Source organism: Cebidichthys violaceus, unplaced genomic scaffold (assembly GCF_023349555.1).
Source record: "Cebidichthys violaceus isolate CVI_PGR_0920_01 unplaced genomic scaffold, fCebVio1.0.p SCAF_83, whole genome shotgun sequence".
Taxonomy (NCBI): domain Eukaryota; kingdom Metazoa; phylum Chordata; class Actinopteri; order Perciformes; family Stichaeidae; genus Cebidichthys; species Cebidichthys violaceus.
In genome coordinates this window covers 620985-638643 of record NW_027176968.1, presented here as the reverse complement: position 1 = coordinate 638643, position 17659 = coordinate 620985, and the positions used below count along the sequence as shown (strand labels likewise).

At 40.9% G+C, this 17659-nt stretch overlaps 2 protein-coding genes across 4 annotated transcripts in view; one reads left to right on the top strand and one right to left on the bottom strand.

Annotated features, from left to right (window-relative positions):
* Nucleotides 1-1587: 1587 nt before the first annotated feature.
* On the top strand, nt 1588-3037 carry ghsra (growth hormone secretagogue receptor a). Its single transcript, XM_068702364.1, has 2 exons — nt 1588-2490; nt 2672-3037. The coding sequence occupies exons 1-2, from the start codon at nt 1659-1661 to the stop codon at nt 2983-2985; spliced, it is 1146 nt and encodes a 381-aa protein (XP_068558465.1). The 5' UTR covers nt 1588-1658; the 3' UTR covers nt 2986-3037.
* A 9600-nt stretch (nt 3038-12637) lies between these two features.
* The window catches only part of fndc3ba (fibronectin type III domain containing 3Ba), an 88193-nt gene continuing 83171 nt past the window's right edge, over nt 12638-17659 (bottom strand). For all 3 annotated transcript variants that reach the window (XM_068702331.1, XM_068702332.1, XM_068702333.1), the window contains 2 exons: nt 15986-16113; nt 12638-13660 (listed from right to left, as the gene is read on the bottom strand). In XM_068702331.1, coding sequence (XP_068558432.1) covers nt 13349-13660; nt 15986-16113 — 440 coding nt within the window. In that variant the 3' untranslated portion in view covers nt 12638-13348. The remainder of the gene's footprint in view (nt 13661-15985; nt 16114-17659) is intronic.

Genomic DNA, 17659 nt, shown 5'->3' with positions numbered 1-17659 from the left:
ATGGACTTTCTCCATATAATAGTCTGTGTGTCTAAACCTGTATTCAAAGTTCTTTGCAATAAAAGGTGGGATTTGACACATGTTGCTAATTTGCAAACGGCAGGAATGGTGCACACTCACAAGTGCCACATCAGTACAAAACTGTACTTTCTAAACCTTAACCCCTAATGGCTCTATTAAAGAACATTATTTAAATATGCAGATCATTTAAAGGAGCAAAAGCCAGATAGGGTCTCATTATTTTATGCTGATGACAAATTGAACCCTGTAGGTAAAAACATTTTTTGTTACTCACCTCCTTGCAGAATCTGCTGCAAAGCCGCATTTTGAGTTTTTCTCAAAGACAGACTACCATTTCGAAAGGTCACCCTTCTTTCCCCTTATGATCTCTGCCAGACTTGGTGGTAAGCAGATCTTCTTAAACTGGTGGGCATTGACCCCAGGCATCACTGCACCAAAGCACCTGTAGGTGGCGTTGCAGCACTGGGCTGACTGTAGACCCCCCCCCCCCCCCCCCCCCCCCCCCCATCACCCTCCCTTGAGCGGCACCACTGCATCTGTATATGATGTTTGGCACGCTGGGAGTCAGGATGCACACACTGGATACGCACCGATACTAGAGGAGCAGATTTGGAAAACCGGGATACATTTCTTTATCATTCTCCACTACTTTATTCTACTTAAATCCTTTGTGGTCCCACTTGCGATAATGTTGACAATGCGTCGTTCCATCCTGGTGTTTGTGACTTTTATAAAACTGTCTCCGTTCCGTCGTACAATATTTGTTTTCACTGTGGTTATTGTTAATCCGTTTGTGTTCGGCCGAGTTTGAGCTCCGGTGCCCTTTCCAGGACAGATGTTGACCGCTGCTGCCACATCGTTACGACCTTGACTCTGACTCACCATCACATGCTGTCCGGCACAACTCATCTACCGATCAACTGTTTTGTTTTTGTCTGACGCGCAAACAGAGACGCGCTACTGGTGATGGGAACTCTTTGGGACTCTTTGGCGCATGAAGGATTCTCATGTTTCATTTCATCCAAAGCACACAGCTGCTGGCGGCTCTTACTGTCAGAAAGGACGCGGGACACAACTTGTCATTATGTTCTTTTTTTGTGTGTAAACATATTTAAAAAATATATTTTTGGATGCCAGATGTTTGTGCTTTGTTTTTTCTGCTGCATCTGTTTCGATTGGAATAAACCTCCGCATTAATTTCGGTAGGTGATGTGGAAAATTTGTTTTGTTCCCAACACGTCTACTCTTCTTTTGAACAAGTACTTTCAGCACAAAACAGTGTTGGACCACTTTGGAGTGCGTGTTGCACATGAAGTGGATGATTCGGATCGACCAAAAATAGCGTCCTGTTTGTTTAAGCCTCTGGAGAGGATCAACTCTCTGCTCCCTGAGGAATCTCAGAAGTTCCCTGTCCGCTCAGAACTGTGACTCGTTTGCACCTTCACTGTAAACAGGATTTTACTAAAGATGCAAAGCGGGTCTTGATTTTACGCACGGCTGCCAACCTTTCACGATCACCTCCGCAGCCGATGATGGGAGAAAGGAGCAGCGCCAAGGGCCGTGAGAAATCCCAGACCTGGTGTGCCTTTAGCAGCCAGGGCCAGGCGCGGCCCCTTGAATAACCGCGCGACGACAGCATGCCCTCTTGGCCCAATCTCTCGGAGTGCCTCTCCCATAACTGCAGCTGGGAGGAGACCCACAACGCCACGAGGATCGCTGACTTTAGCCTGCCTCCTCTCAATTACTACTCTATCCCTCTTCTCACGGTCATCACCGTCGCCTGTGCTATGCTATTTCCAGTCGGGGTGACCGGGAATGTCATGACCATTTTGGTGGTCAGTAAGTACCGGGACATGCGCACTACTACAAACCTGTACCTGTGTAGCATGGCCGTATCAGACCTGCTCATCTTCCTCTGTATGCCACTGGACCTCTACCGGATGTGGAGGTACAGGCCCTGGCGGTTAGGGGCCGTACTCTGTAAGCTCTTTCAGTTCGTGTCAGAGTCATCCACCTACTCCACCATCCTGAGCATCACCGCGCTGTCAGTGGAGCGCTACCTGGCGATCTGCTTCCCGCTGCGTGCCAAGGCCCTGGTTACCAAAAGGCGGGTGCGTGCTCTCATTCTTATACTGTGGACAGTGTCGCTATTCAGCGCTGGACCCGTGTTTGTCATGGTGGGAGTGGAGCGTGACAGCATGTGGCCAAATTTTAGTTTGGGAATGAATGAGACTGACTTTCCCCTGGAGGACACCCGGGAGTGTAAGATGACGCACTACGCAGTGGAGTCGGGCCTGATGGGTGCCATGGTGTGGTTGAACTCTGTTTTCTTCTTCATTCCGGTCTTCTGCCTCACAGTGGTCTACAGCCTCATAGGCCGCCGGTTGTGGCAGAGAAATAGAGAGACAAGCATCAGCTCCCGAGTGTCTCACCGGGACAAAAGCAACAGGCAGACCATCAAGATGCTTGGTGAGAGTGCAGAGCGAGCAGATTACGCACACGCATACTAACTTGCTTTGTAAAATAGAAGAAGTTAACAACTAGATTTAAACTTGTTTGCAATTTGAATAATGTTCTGCCCCTCTCCTCTCTCCACCCCACCCTCTCATTTTCACTCTTCTTCACTCATCTTCCCCCTCTCCTGCTCCAGTGGTGGTGGTGCTGGCCTTCGTCCTGTGCTGGTTGCCGTTCCATGTGGGTCGCTACGTGCACTTTCGCTCTCTGGACGCTCCGTCCCCGCTGCTGTCTGTGTTGTCCGAATACTGCAATTTGGTTTCCGTTGTTCTCTTCTACCTGAGTGCCGCCATCAACCCCATCCTCTATAACACCATGTCCTGGAAATACCGGGGCGCAGCGGCACGCCTCTTTGGACTGGCTGACAGTCAGCCGCCACGAGGCCGTACAGCCAGCAGTATGAAAGGAGACGGCTCGAACGGCTGGACGGAATCCACAGTCAGCTTCTAAATGTGTCACTGTCAAAGTGTCTGGACATGATTTGAAAAAAAACTACCAGTCATAAATTGATAACAGTGAGTCATTATTTCTGTCAGGCAGAAGTAAAACTTCTCTGATCATGTGAGCGCCCCTTGGACTAAAAAAAAACAGTAAGAGAAAAGCGCAAGCCACAAAAAGCTTACAATCCTCTGTCCACTTTGTCTACATGCATCAATAGAACTTCAATTTGTGTCAAACAGTTCATTTTCGTGTTCGATCATTTCAGCAAGTGCCCGCTTATTCATTTCAAAAGCATGACTGGTGGAGTGCTAAATACACAGCCTGATGAGCTTATATTGATCCAAATGTGAACAACACGTGGGCGCGCATGCCCGTATACACGCACACACACATACATATATATACCTATATCTATATCTATAGATATAGATATATATATCTATATCTATATATAGATCTATATATATAGATCTATATATAGATATATATCTATATATATATATAGATATAGATATCTATATATATAATAGACTACAATTGCCTTATATTGTATTCATACTCTGGATGACAAAGAAACCACTGTAGAACTTGTGGCACTGCTCTGTACTCCTTCACAGAGGGGCAGCAGTGCAGTGACTGTGTGTGTGTGTGTGTGTGTGTGTGTGTGTGTGTGTGTGTGTGTGAAAGAGAGAGAGAGAGAGCATTTGCATGTGTGTGTTGTACGCCAGGTGTCATGTTTTTTGATGTGATTATCTGTAAATTGTTAGAGAGAGAAGATTTCACTTGTATTCATTTTTGACTCGCTGAATGCCCTGTGTCTTGCAAATGCAAGTCCAAGCTGTGTTGATGCTGCCAAGAAGAGCCAATGGTGTTTGATTAGAGTCCCTGAAATGAAGACAGGTGATGTTCCTGTAGCTTTGTGCAGCACATAAGTGCAGAGTTTGGTTCATGGGAGCCACAAAGCAAGTAGATTTTTTTGTGAATTTACAGAATGCATAATTATGTCTAAATTTGTTGTAATTATATCGCATTCTTGTTAAATGATCAACATCATTCAAGCCGCAGGTTCTTGCTACTTACAAGAGAAGTGTTTGATAAGGTATCATTCAATTAAGTATCAGTTTGGTGCATTAGATAAAGAAAACTGATTGGTGAGACTGTAAAAAAAAAAATCATCATTTGAGTGGTCATAAATGCCTCAGCTTTCTGAATCTTGTGAACGTTGCACCATTGAAACATTGTTAACTTCAGACATCTCAGGTGTGCTGATGTCAGTTAACTTCATACCACATACAGCACAGGGCCTTTTATGTTTATTACAGCTGTGTGGGTACAGGATCCAAACATACAACACATGTAGCACATTTGTCTGATTTGACAACTTTTCTTATGCTTCTTGAAGCAATCTTGAAGCAATGTGCACCCTGGTAAGTGATGAAAACCATTGGGGAGGTTAAGTAACTTTTTCATTTTTCCCCACTCACACCTTCATACAAGTACAATAGCAGTCAGCCTGAAGTATTAGCTGTCCTGTGGAGTCTTCTGTGGCATGAAAGTGTTCCGTGTTAAATCAAAAAGGCTCTATGTAATTTATGGTCCAGTATGTATGTCTCACTCGTCTTGTTTCTTGATTTGTCAAAAATTTGATTTTAAATTGCTTCAAATAAAAGGATTGCATGGGTGCCCAGTGGAAACAATTTTCATGGGTGACTTTACCGTGCATGATGGTGTGTAAACCAAAATAGAACCATTCAAATATGCCAAAGGTGCCAACCTATACAACACTATTCTACAAGAATATTTTTTTAAATAGCTTTTTCTTTAAATATGTTTAAGATGGAATAACATAAGTAATTTAATTTTGTAAAGTGTATCATGCACCCTTTTAAACAAAGAGGATCAGTGAACTGTCTATACGTGATGATATTGTGCTTGCTTTAACTTGTAAATAGATGCTTTGTAATGCTTTACACTCAGATGGTTTTAGCAGTCCAAATCACCGCAGCAGCCTCCACTAATCTGCACTGGATTTGAAAACATGGCCTCCGGGCTCTGAAGAATGTATCTCTGTTAAAAAAAAAATTCTGACTGTACATACTGATGTCTTGACAAACTATTTATTAATCTACAGGATGTATAATTAAAACAGTGAACGTTCATATTTTCCTTTTTTCTTTTTTGATAATGTCTGTAAACATCTACTGGGTGATGTATCTGTCGATGATGAAGTCTTGTTAAAGTAAAAAAGGAAAAAGTCAATTCCTCTTTGCTTTTCTTTTTTTTTTAACAATATATGTATTCTTTACACAAACCGGCACACAATTGACAATCAGGTAGCAATTTGTCTTCAACAGGTAAGAGATGCAAGTAGCAAACCAAGAGATAGTGAAATAAACAAACCACTTAACATTAACCTTCAACCCACATTAGACATCATTGAAGTGAAGACCAAACCGCTCAGTATGGAAAGACGTGTGCTGCACCTTGACAAGGCCTGTGTTCTTTTCCCTCATGTGTTCCTGCTATACCTCATTAAATGATGTAAGTCTCTGTGGGGAGTAACAGCAGTCAGTCGACTGCAGTCTTAACACAGAGACGCAGCAGTGTGATCTTTCTCATCCCAGCTGGCGTCGTACTTTGTGGCCACAAGGCACAGCACCCCTCCATCACCTAAGACAGCTTCAAAGACAGCTGGCTCTGCCCTCAGATTCCAAAGGGCCCCTCATTTGAGGCAACATCAGGTATCTGATAAAACACATGGACCATCTGCAAAACCCACACAGAACAAATTATAAAACCAAAAAAGTAATGAAGGAAGTGAATTAATTATACAAAAGCTGACTCGTAGAAGATGGTTAGTGGGTGGATGATTGGTGAGGAGAGGGAGAGGTGTGAAAGAACAGGGACGAGAGATCCCTCTTCAAAACAATTGTGCGATGAAAATGGACAATAAAACAAAAGGTGACAGTAGAGAGGTTTAATCAATGAGTCAGACATCACGATAGTTTATTTAGATGTGGGCTGTGCAGTGGAGAGTGAATAAATTGGGTTGTGATTGAAGAGTCCACATCTATCTCATCAGTGTGTGCCAGTACTGTAAATATAGTATTCACTTGAGTTGGTAAACCAGCGGGTGCAGGCTAGGACAACTTATTGCCACTTGCATGTGTATATGCACCCTCGAGAAAGCTGAAATTAATTTGGTGAATGAATTTAGCAAAGTGCTGGCCTGAGCAGACTTGACATCTTTTGGAGAGTCTGTGGTGGTGCAGAATCACAGAGGTGCACTATTGGGAGCCTGTACAGACATGGATATATGGAGCAACCTTCTGACGATGACAATACATCCTGCAATAAGCATCCATTCAAACAAGACTGGAAGACAAAAGATGGAGCTAAATGTAAAGTTAAGGGATCACATAAGGTTCTACATCTCATCCTGAAGGGTACAAGTATTACATTTCATCAAAATCGATCAAAAATTCTTGAAACATCTCACCTAAAGAGTCATTAGGCTTCATCCTCTGGGGACCATGAATGTCTCGACAAGATTTTATTGCAATCCATCCAATAGTTGCTCAAATATTATCTGAACTTAAGTGGCCCAAGTATACCAACCGTGCAAATGTCATCTCTGTAGCCGTGGTTAAAAAAAATAACGGGCTGTTTGTATATGCTATGGTGATGATTCTTTGCTGACAGGAGAGGGACACAGCCTGGTTTTCTTTTGCTGTAGTCCATCTGGTAAAATTTGCAAAAAGGTTGTGCTCTTCATTGTCCTGCAGCTATTGATGAAGCTATTAAATTGCAGACTTGTGCCCCAACATTACATTCTCCTTTGGGTTTTGCATCCAAACAGCAGCTGATTGGATTTTTTGTTCTCTGTAAACTTTAGGTAACACTGTTGGGGAAAATCACAAGAAGTTGGCTGCTTCAAAGAAGAATTGACACATCTGACACCACAGATCATAAAAAAAAACGTTGAAACAATTATATAGATGCACAAAATTGTATCTGCATTTAACCCATCCTAAGCATTTAGGAGTAGTGGGCTGCTATGAAGCAGGGGAGCAACTTGGGATTCAATGTCTTGCTCCAGTCCACTTTGACAGGTGAAAAGAAGGAGCCTATAGGACCAAACTGTCCACTTTATGGTTACAATTATACCATATTTAGTCACTTAAATTGTGCTTTTTGGCCAGTAATTCACACACTACCAAAACCCTGATGCCTTCTGAGTATGGGGTCAGATCAGTCTCAATAATTGCAAATGCACAAAGACTCACAAATGTGCACAGAACAATTCACAAATATATTCGATTTACAAATGCACACAGAACAATTCACAAATACATTCCAATGCACACATAAATAAATTAGGATTTATATAAATGTAAAAAAAAAATCACAAATATATTTCTGCATTTGTATGTATTTGTGTGTGGATTTTTCTATTTGTTTGTGGATTTGTATGTATTTGTTTGTGAATCACGCTGCATTCGTTTGTGGATCGCTCCACATTTGTGTGGGTTTTTTGAGAGTTATCAAGGTATATTTGTGTCTTTATTACGCAAACAAAAAAAATGTTTTGAAAGCAAATTTCTCAAACATTTGCTTTAAAAAAAAATAAACTTTGCTTTAAAAAAAACCCCTACACTTTCAAAACGAAAACCTATATTGTTTCATCAACATATCGGCAGCATAAAGTTAGCTGGTGACGCAAACAGGAAGTCCTCTGTAGCATAGGCCGTCTCATTTCGGGTCCACCGAAGGATGCAGGCTGGATTGGGACATATGCAGTGTTTACAGTGGAAGCAGATGCCGGGATCCAAGTGAACCCACCAATAGATACTCCTGGCTCATTCAGCAGTGTATGCCCCGCCTACTACATCCAAACTCAACTCGTAGGTTTTTGGGTTTTTTTGAAAGCATAGTTTGTTTGTTTTTTTAAAGTGTAGATTTTTGATTTGCAGCCAAAAATTCTAGTTTCATAAGCAAAACTAACAAATAATTTATTCTCAGTTTATATATTTTCACTTACAAACTTGATTTTTGATTGCAGTGCGAGAAATTTGCTTTCAAAAAATGTTTTTTTGTTTGCGTAATAAAGACACAAATATACCTTCATAGTTCCTCACCTCATATTGTGAATCCCTCACTAACTGGGTTGAGCACATGCCTTTTGCTGTCTCATGCCTGCACACACTGTAATATTTGTAGACACTTTTATTATATGTCCTTTCTTACCTATGCTAGTGGAAGAGTGTTGTTCTGCTACTGCCTATTTAATTGTTCACTTTTGACACCACTTTCCGCAAACCCGTGCGGATGCTCACACAAAAGGTCAAAGACCATCATTCCCCTGTTGTCCTCGGGTCGCTGAAGGAAGAGGGGAATTGCAGAGCAGCAGACTCTCTCTGGTCGCACCTTGCTGACAGCAGTTGACGGTCGTGAGTGTGATTTACTCTTCTCGGCTATCAAAGTGAAGAAGTGTCGGAGCTAGAGTAAATCTAGCTCCGACACTTCTTCACACTGATAGTCCAGCTTAAATGGACACTAACACACTCACTCTACATTCTTCAAACGGAGTGACAAAAGATAAAACGGTCTTTAATTACATATACGAGTCCCTCTGACATTTAAGATGTCATCCACTTGAAGAATTGCAACTGTTTTGAGACATAATTCAGACTATTAATCATGAGTTAAACCTCTATACTATAAATCTTGGTTACTACTCAGCTGTGTTCAACAGTACATAAAGGTGTATCTGATCAGAGCAGAATCATTCTCTCATTAAATCTTGAAGATAAAAATCAATATTGCTGCACAACAGTAAATATCAGTGGAACATACCGTTAGTTTGTATACCAAACATCTCATGTGATACTATCTTTATCTGTAGAAAAGTTACCCATAAAAAAGCATGAGACCATGCACAGAACTATACGTAGAGCCATGTATAGAGTAGGTAGAAGAGCTGATGAATAATGACAGACACAATAAAACATACAGGTGCTACAAAGTCAGAAAAGAAAATCAAAACATTTATTGGGCATAAATATATTATATATACGCTACCGATACAGTTACGTCTTACATACATAGGGTAGTATTTGCAAAAATCTATACATTAAAATTGATATGGCAGTTTCTTTTATATAATGCATATGAAAATGTCTAACATTTACAATACAAGAAGAAATGCATGAATTTCTTTTTTTTTTCTCAATTTGTAGACCATGACAACATTGGAATGTTTGTTTTTAAATCGTGAGGTAAAAATATGTTTCTTTTTTTCTCTCGCTTAAAAAATAGTTAAATACCTGTGAGTGTCTGTACGTTTGTCAAATCGCCAAATTCTCAGTCAAAATTCTCTACTTACTCTAAAACGTACAAAAAAAAAAAAGTAAAGAAAAAAATTAATTGATCAGAAGGCACAGACGTGGGGGTTGCTGGGCAAAAAAAAAAAAGGTCTCTCATTCTTGACATACAAGCCAAATGTGCAGGAGCTGCAAGGTGGGGGGTGAAGGGGCGGGGTTTCTTTAAAATCACCAGCATTTGAAAAAAACAATTAATAAAAACAAAGCACATAAAGGGAGTACCCTGCCCAGGAACACACAGCCTTAACAGTTAACACTGTGTTAACCTCGGACTATACAACACTAACGTGACTAGCCTGAGCTCGGACAAACACCTCTGCTCTCCCATTAGAGCATTTACGGCCTGAAAAGGGGAATGAGGGGGCTGTGGGTGGGCGACATTACATGAAGGGTTTCAAAACAGGACAACTCGCATATCATGACCTGTCGACTACAATGCAACAGGCTAGGTGCACACACCGTGAGCACGTCTGAGAAAGGAAAACCGTACTCCCTATGAACTGTACTTCCTTTGTTGCCGTAGTTTGCATTCTACAGGCAGCAGGGTGCCATCCAAAAAAGGCACAGAACCATGCTCCAGTAATGCAAATGTCACAGTGACGCCAACGACTAGAATAATGCCAATGAATGCAACAGACGGCGTTGGCAGTAGTGTTTGGAACAGAGCGATGGACCTCGCGTTTCCTCTCGCTCATATTAACCTCATCAAGACTAATGCTCGGCATAAAAAAGTGCTTCAACTCTGTTAGTCATAATGTATTACCATCTCATTCTATAGCTCTATAGATATCTGTGTATATCATCTCTTAGCAAAATACTGGATACAAAATACTAACTACTGCTATACCAGCACTAGCCTGAACAAGGAATCGGCAATATTATTATTATTGTCATCATCTGCCTGAAATCATCGTATGATTGTTTTTGCCTTTTTTTTTCTTCTTTTTTTACCTTTCAGTGTGAAATCAGGTTGTGTTAAAAACTCTCCTTTGAAAGGGGCTACATTTCAAAATGGCACATTTTGCTTTACAAAACAAAATAATAAAAGATAATATGAAAAGAAGCATAATCACAGATCAAGTTAATGTTTTTTTTTTCCTTTTGAGAGAATAATAATAACAATAATAATAATCGTAATGCTGTGTCGTTACAGAAGAACATCACAGAACCCTTTTAGACGACTGCAAACGCAACATCTAGTGGACACGAGAAGCCTGCACTTTGGCAATAACACAGTAAAAAGATATCAGAAGCTTCATTATAACACTACTCAGAAAAAAAAAGCCAAAGGCAGCGACGTTTATCCCAATACAGATGACTTGAACTGACCCTAAGGCCTTGCTTTGCTACATGTCTCTCTAAGCATTACAAGAACTGCTCGGCTGTGCACGGCCGCAACAGGAGATGAACAACGAAATACATTTGGTTACATGTTTTTAAACTGCAATGATAACTGCAATGCATGGACTGATGAGCTACAGGTTCCCAACAGCTGTAAGATAAATACTTAAAGGGTTACTGAGATAAGGAATGCTGGCCTTAATCATACAATCTAACATACATCCATTTAAAAAAAAAAGAAAAAGAAAAAGAAAAAGAACATGCTACAAGGAAAAAAAATTGTATATAACTACACTTGTCTCTTAATCTTTAAACAATAAATAAATGAAGATTGCACTGTAATTGGCATGTAAAGTACTGTATGCAAATATATAGTATAAATAAAACCTAGAAAAGAACTCTACCTTAACTTTCCCATCAACTTTGGCAAAGGTTTGTTGAGCTAGTAAACCACTTTGCTTACTGACACATACAGGAGCAAGGCACAGCATTGACAGAGGACAAGATACAGCATCAAAAAAAATGAAAGAACGGATAGAAGTGAGGGAGGAAGACAGAGAGAAACGGAGGAAGGAGAGGCTAATAGGATGACGATGATGACAGCGATGGGGATGACAGGGCTAGATCTCCCCTCTGTAAGGCCTTATCCCTGAGGTACGTTACAGGCTGCCAATCAGAGCTGGCCGGCGGCGCTAAACTACTGCCCCGCCACTCCTCCATACCCCCCTTCCCACCCAATCCTTCTTCCCCTGCATCCCACCTGACAATTGTAGACATGTCACACATTGATCAAGCAGGTCAGGGTGACTTCTTTGGATCATCAGGGTATGTATTGGGCTGTACCTTGGCTTTGTTTTTCGGGTTGGGATGAAAGGGGTTCAGGAGTCAGGCGGGGAGGTCAGGGGGTGTAAGAATGCCCTGTTCTGTTGAGTTGTGTTCTGTCAAAGGCTTGTTTGGTTAGTGAACATTAGTTTAAGTCTCCAGAGAACATGTCCGTCTGAGGAGAGACCGCAGACTTGCTACTGCTCTGATTACATGTCAATAAAGCACCTTTTGAGAGAGAGAGAGAGAGAGAGAGAGAGAGAGAGAGAGAGAGAGAGAGAGAGAGAGAGAGAGAGAGAGAGAGAGAGAGAGAATGGGCAGGAAAATGGGATGGATCGAAAGCAAGAGAAGAGCAGCCAGAGCAAACAGTAATTACAGATCATTATGGGCAGGGGAGGAGAAAAGAGGAGAAGAGTCTTCAAATGTATCGATTCACAGACTAGCTGGAAGGAGAAACTACAGCTTCAGCACTGCTCTGGCTGGCGGCTGGCTATATTCCAGGGAGGGGGGGTAAAGCTCAAGCTAACTCCTAATGGCTTTCCTGGTTAACACACAGCTCTGAGAAGCGCGGCTAGCTGGCAGGCTGTTAGCACCTCTGGGTCTAGCGGGTTCAACGCTACTAAAGCTACAGATAAATAGGCTGGAGCAATGGTGCTTGAGATGGTAGAATGCGGAAGGGCCGTCCGAGGGCCAATCAAATGTTCAGCCCAGCCCTTTCCAGTTAAGTTGCAGCCGCTCACAATCCCAGCCCGGCTTCCTAAACGCTAGAGCCAGTTCATGCCCAACATTTCATATTCTGATCAGAGACCAGTGTTAAAGGGCTCCTTCGAGCTACTTAACTGACCGCAGAGCTGCTGTTTGTAAGCACCTAGAGTAAACTCCTCCCCTTTCACACTGTACTTCAGACCTGACATTGCCATCACTTATATTACATCACTTTGATAGCATCATAGATATTTGTTATAATATATATATATATATATATATATAAATATAAATATAAATATATATATATATATATATATATATATAAATATATATATATATATATATATATATATATATATTAGATTACTGGTTTTCCATTCTTTCTTGGAAAACCATTCTTTCCATTCTTTCTTAGATATAATAATAATACAGGATAGCAGCATCTTACACCACACATGGATTGCATCACTTTGGTAGCTGAATGAGTGAATGATTGAATGTTAAAAGCTGAGCAGATATGAAGTGACTGACAGGCTGTAGAGTAGTAGCAAACTGAATAATAAGGTATGAACGGCTAAAGCTCTGTAGGCCTACATTGGAATATGGCTGAAATGAATAAAGACTGCAGCAAAAAAAAAAAAAAGAAGAAAATTACACATTGAAAAACAAAAACAAATGTAAGGCAATGGCCGTCAAGAAATATACACGTTCTCTAATCAAATATGTTTTAAAAAGATACAAAATAAAAACATGCAAGTCAGTCTGAGGAGCAACTGCTTTGCTCAAAGCTATTTTAAGGCTTGATTATCAGTTTTCTTTCCCAACCGAGGTACAGCGAAGACCTCGATAGAAATCCTTAACAGATGAGACGGACAATGACGCAAAGACAACAGAGACGTAGAGAGAAATGACACCAAACTGTGTGATGGCAGAAGACAACAGGAACAAGGTGAGGAAAGCCAGAATCGATAATTTGACTTAAAAAAACAACAACCATACATAGCCTTAGAAGTACATCAAGTGTTTGTTTTTGATTTCATTCGGTTCTTTCATAGACGTATTTTTAAAAGTTTCTCTGTGATTTTGTTTTCTCTTTCTATCCTATAGTTAGAATTCCCTCACTTCATGAAGAAGTACTGTAGCAGGCAGGCGATGAGGATGGAGAACCCCGCGAATACGCACACAATAAGCGCCGCAAAGCGCTCGTCGCTTGAGATCAGGCCCGCGCCTTTGCCCGTTTCTACGGCGCACGGCTCCCCCGATGATGGCGTCTCCTGGCGACGCAGCGTGAACAAGGAGGAGGGGCTCAGTGGTCCGCAGAGTTCCTGGCACGTATCCTGGCAACGGCGGCAGGCGCCCACGCGGAAACGATAGTCTGTGTTTCCCTGGAGACCAGAAATTTGGAACATGCCCTCCTCTCCCTTAAAAACCTGCGAGGGGAGAAAAGATAGAAAGTTTAACGGCCAGGTTGTTAAAAACATATACAGTTTGTTTGTTTGTTCTCATTAATGTGCCCTCGAAAGAGATTTATTCCCCCAAAAAATCCCAGCCAGTGGCTTTAACTGAAGGTGTGCTCAGGAGTGAAATGAGTTGGTTGGTGATTCGTTGGATGAGAGACCTGCATGCTTGCTTGGGTCACAGTGACATATGATTGCTTGATTTCATAGTGTGAACAGGTTGAAGCTCTCAGCAGGTGCCCATTTACAAAATGTTTTCCCTTTATCGAACACGCTTAATATTTGCAACACCTGGCAGATTGTGTCCCTCTTCCAATGAAATTTGACTTCCACTGCTCATCTACTCAAGTGCTGCTAAGAGTTTTATCTGCTGATAGTTATGGGAAGTAATAAATAAAGTACTCTCTGTTGACTTCTTCTTGCTTATTGACATATTTTATTGGAACTTAATTATTTTCTATTATAATGGTGCACAAAAGCTATACAAATAAACCTAACTTGAAAACCACTTTACTATAAAAATACAACTGATAAAAAAGGTTGCAGATTTGAGTATTAGTTCAATAAAACCTGCTAGTCTGTACTGTTGAAATGTCCTTGGGGAAGATAATTAACCCATATTTGCTTGTTTCTTGTACATAACTCCTGGCTCATAAAATGACAATACTATTATAATGCAATGACAGCTAAAGGACCCAGTATCAAATTCAATACAAATCAACTTATTGTTCATTTAGTAACTGAAGAAGCACAACATGTAAACCTGTCATAATTCTATTCTGAAAAGTCATTGGAATTGGCTTGTAGCTGTACGTGCCTGAAGAAGCGGATGATCATTCCCGAATTATTTAATCAGACACCTGCTGTGAAAAACTGGATGTCACGTAATGTCCTGCTTCTAAATAAAAAAAAAAAAAATGTAGATGCTGGCCATTGACCCTACTCCACACAGGCACCAATTAGAACAGTTCTGGAAACGGGTTGCCTTCTCTGCTTCCTGAGGCTTCTTTCATTGCTTTCTCAGCGTGTATGCTGTACAGACTGTAAAGCCTCTTGAGGAAAATTTGTGATATTGGGTTGTGTAAAAAAAATTTACTTGACACTGAGCAAGAACAGTGAATTTGCTTTTTGTATGTGAGACCAAACACATGGCTAAAAGAAATGTAGGCAGCAGATGAGAATAGTTTCAGACTAAATAAAGTTATTCTCTTTTCCTTTTCCTGTAGCAATGTTCAGCAGAGAAAAGATGGGAGTAAGACCTAGGTATGTCGCTCGCCCAACTCCAGTTCTGGTGGAACTCAGTATAACTGTCCAAATGTGTAAGATTTAAGGTAATGCAATTGAAAATTCTGCACCCCTCCCCCCAGGGGGAGGTAGTCACCCTTGTGCACATGACAGCTATGTCCTTGTGCTGTCTTTCTTGTTATGTTTGTTATGGAAAATCTATAATATAATCCAAATGAAAAAACGCCTTCAAATGTCCCTGTGTGTTTTATTCATAAATTCAATTTGAAAAATAAAACAGTAGTATGCGTGTGCGTGTGCGTGTGTGTGTGTGTGTGTGTGTGTGTGTGCGCACTCATTCATTGTGAGATTACACAAAAGGGACAAACACACGGAGAGAGAAACATACAAATGTCTGAAAAGCAGCAGCACAGGTTTGTATTGGCAGCGGATGTTTGTACACAGTGAAATGAGCCAATACACATCACACATCCCCACGTGGACACACACACAAACACACACACAGCTGCGGTTTTGTTCGCTGGTGAGTATCAGCATTTCTTCCCTTTTCAGTAATTGAATAACATCACTGAAGACAAACGTCTTTCTTTGTCTGGAGTCTACAAGTCTGCTCATTTCTCCAACTGCCAGCCACCCAATCTCAGATTTGTGAAGCCAAATACTTTTTTTAGTTATTTCTGTTGTTATTCTCATTAAAATCCTTCAAAACCATTCAATAAATACTGCTGGCACTGCAATCATCAATTTCAGGATTCTCTATCTCTCAGGGAAGACATAGAGTATGTGTGTGTTTCATTCTTCAATGTGCAGATTTGTGTTTCAGTGTGTGGGCGGTCGAGTGCTTTGTAATGCCTTCCCCATCAATGCAAAGTGAATTTTTCTGCTCCTCGGGGAGCATTACAGAATATCCTCACAGTAGTCGTTCACACTTCCACAACTTTAAGAATGAACCAAATTATTGAAGAGTGTGCTCTGGACTACAGAGACACAGGAGCTCTCAACACTATCCTCAAATGACCCGAGTGTGTGTGAGTGTGTCTGTGTGAGACGAACCTGTTTGTATTCTGACTCGCGTCCCACCAGCACCTGCAGCACGTAGCTCACACGATCTCCTCTCATTGGTGCGATAGTCTCCCATGTGATCTCACACATGTTCCCCTCAAGCTGGTGCACTCTGGGAGCTGTCAGAATAAATGCCACCAGAACATGATTTCAAACACGTGGCAGGGTTTCATAGTTAGAAAAGTAATACCATATAAACCAATTACTCAGACTTTCTGCAGTAATTTCTAACCAATTTCTAACACACAGTACATACTGTATATGAAAAAATGACCTTTGTATTTAAACCAACCTAAGCATTTAGGAGCAGTGGGCTGATGTAAAGCGGATAGGAGGGGCGGGGCATTGAACCACCAACCTAGTGATTAAAGGGCTAATCAATTAAGACTAGCACCCCTTAAAATTGAATGAGCAGTCATGTTAACAGGTACTGCTCATCATCCTGGACATAAGCGACAACAAATTGAATAGATTATTCATGGCCAATAATTATTTTTGTCAATTTTGATAATAGTTTGGCAAAAGCAATAATATCCTTGAGTGATCGTGTCATTTAACACCAGAAAGCACAATAATCCAATACTGACTGCATTCATTGCTTGGCTGAATACAGCAGACATTTTACTAAACTCTAACCAGGGACATATTCATTGAGTTGTCTCAACTCATCCTGCTTTGGTTCTGATTAGAAGGGGATTTGCAGAGAACAGTTCAGACAGTGCACAAGCACCATGCTAACAGTTTTATAGAAGCTGTTTGGACCCCTGAGGCTGTTATTTGCCTGTTAATGGATACATCAATGCTGTGCTGCACATTCACAGCATCACAGTCAAACCCGTAATACTTTCCGTTTATATCACCTGTGAGGATACTCCTCACTGTGATTACTGTCAGTATAATCAGCCACAGCCTCTCAGTTTACAGCAAAGATCACATACTGGAGGCGATAATCAAGCAAGGCAACAGTAAACATGTCATCTCTAACAGCCAAACAGAAACTAATGTATTGCCTTTTCCTGTCCTCTAAGTGTATCACCTCTTTGGGGCCTTTCAGTGTAACTCCTGAACTGCCGGAGCCAGATGCAACGGCACTTCAAAAGTCAAAACTTGGTCTACTTACAGTATAATATAACTGGAAATTGATGAAATACTAAATTAAACTGGGCTGCGCAACATAAAGTTGTTCTTATGTTGATATTAGTTGAAACTAAATATTTACACCCACTGACAGGTGTAGCTAATTTACTCAACTGATCAAGTTAACGTTAGGTTGCTAATATACTGTATGACCCTAGAGTAAAAGAGTTATAAATATGCATTATGGTCGACACATTTGACCTGACTCTTGGAAAACTTTAGTTAAATTTCACAAATATCACACAACATACCCTTAAGTACTCAACGTTGTGTTAAAAACGTCACACTAAATGACCAAATAAGATAAAATAGGTTAGCATAACCTAAGCTAAGCTAATAAGCTAAGACATTTCTTAAGGTCTAATTTTACAGTTTGAAACTAGCTAATAAGAACAAAGAAAGGACTTTCATAAACAAACTTGTGTGATGGATTTACAGATAGCTGCAACCAAATCCTGGAGTGCTGCACTGGTGTCATCCATGTAGCAACAAGACACACACAAACCATGAGACAAACTGTGTCAGTTT

What these genes read in the sequence shown, in the direction of transcription:
- ghsra (XM_068702364.1), top strand. Translation starts at nt 1,659, where the DNA reads ATGCCCTCTTGGCCCAATCTCTCGGAGTGCCTCTCCCATAACTGCAGC. An exon ending in GCAGACCATCAAGATGCTTG is followed by an intron (nt 2,491 to 2,671) that starts GTGAGAGTGCAG and finishes CTCCTGCTCCAG; the next exon opens with TGGTGGTGGTGCTGGCCTTC.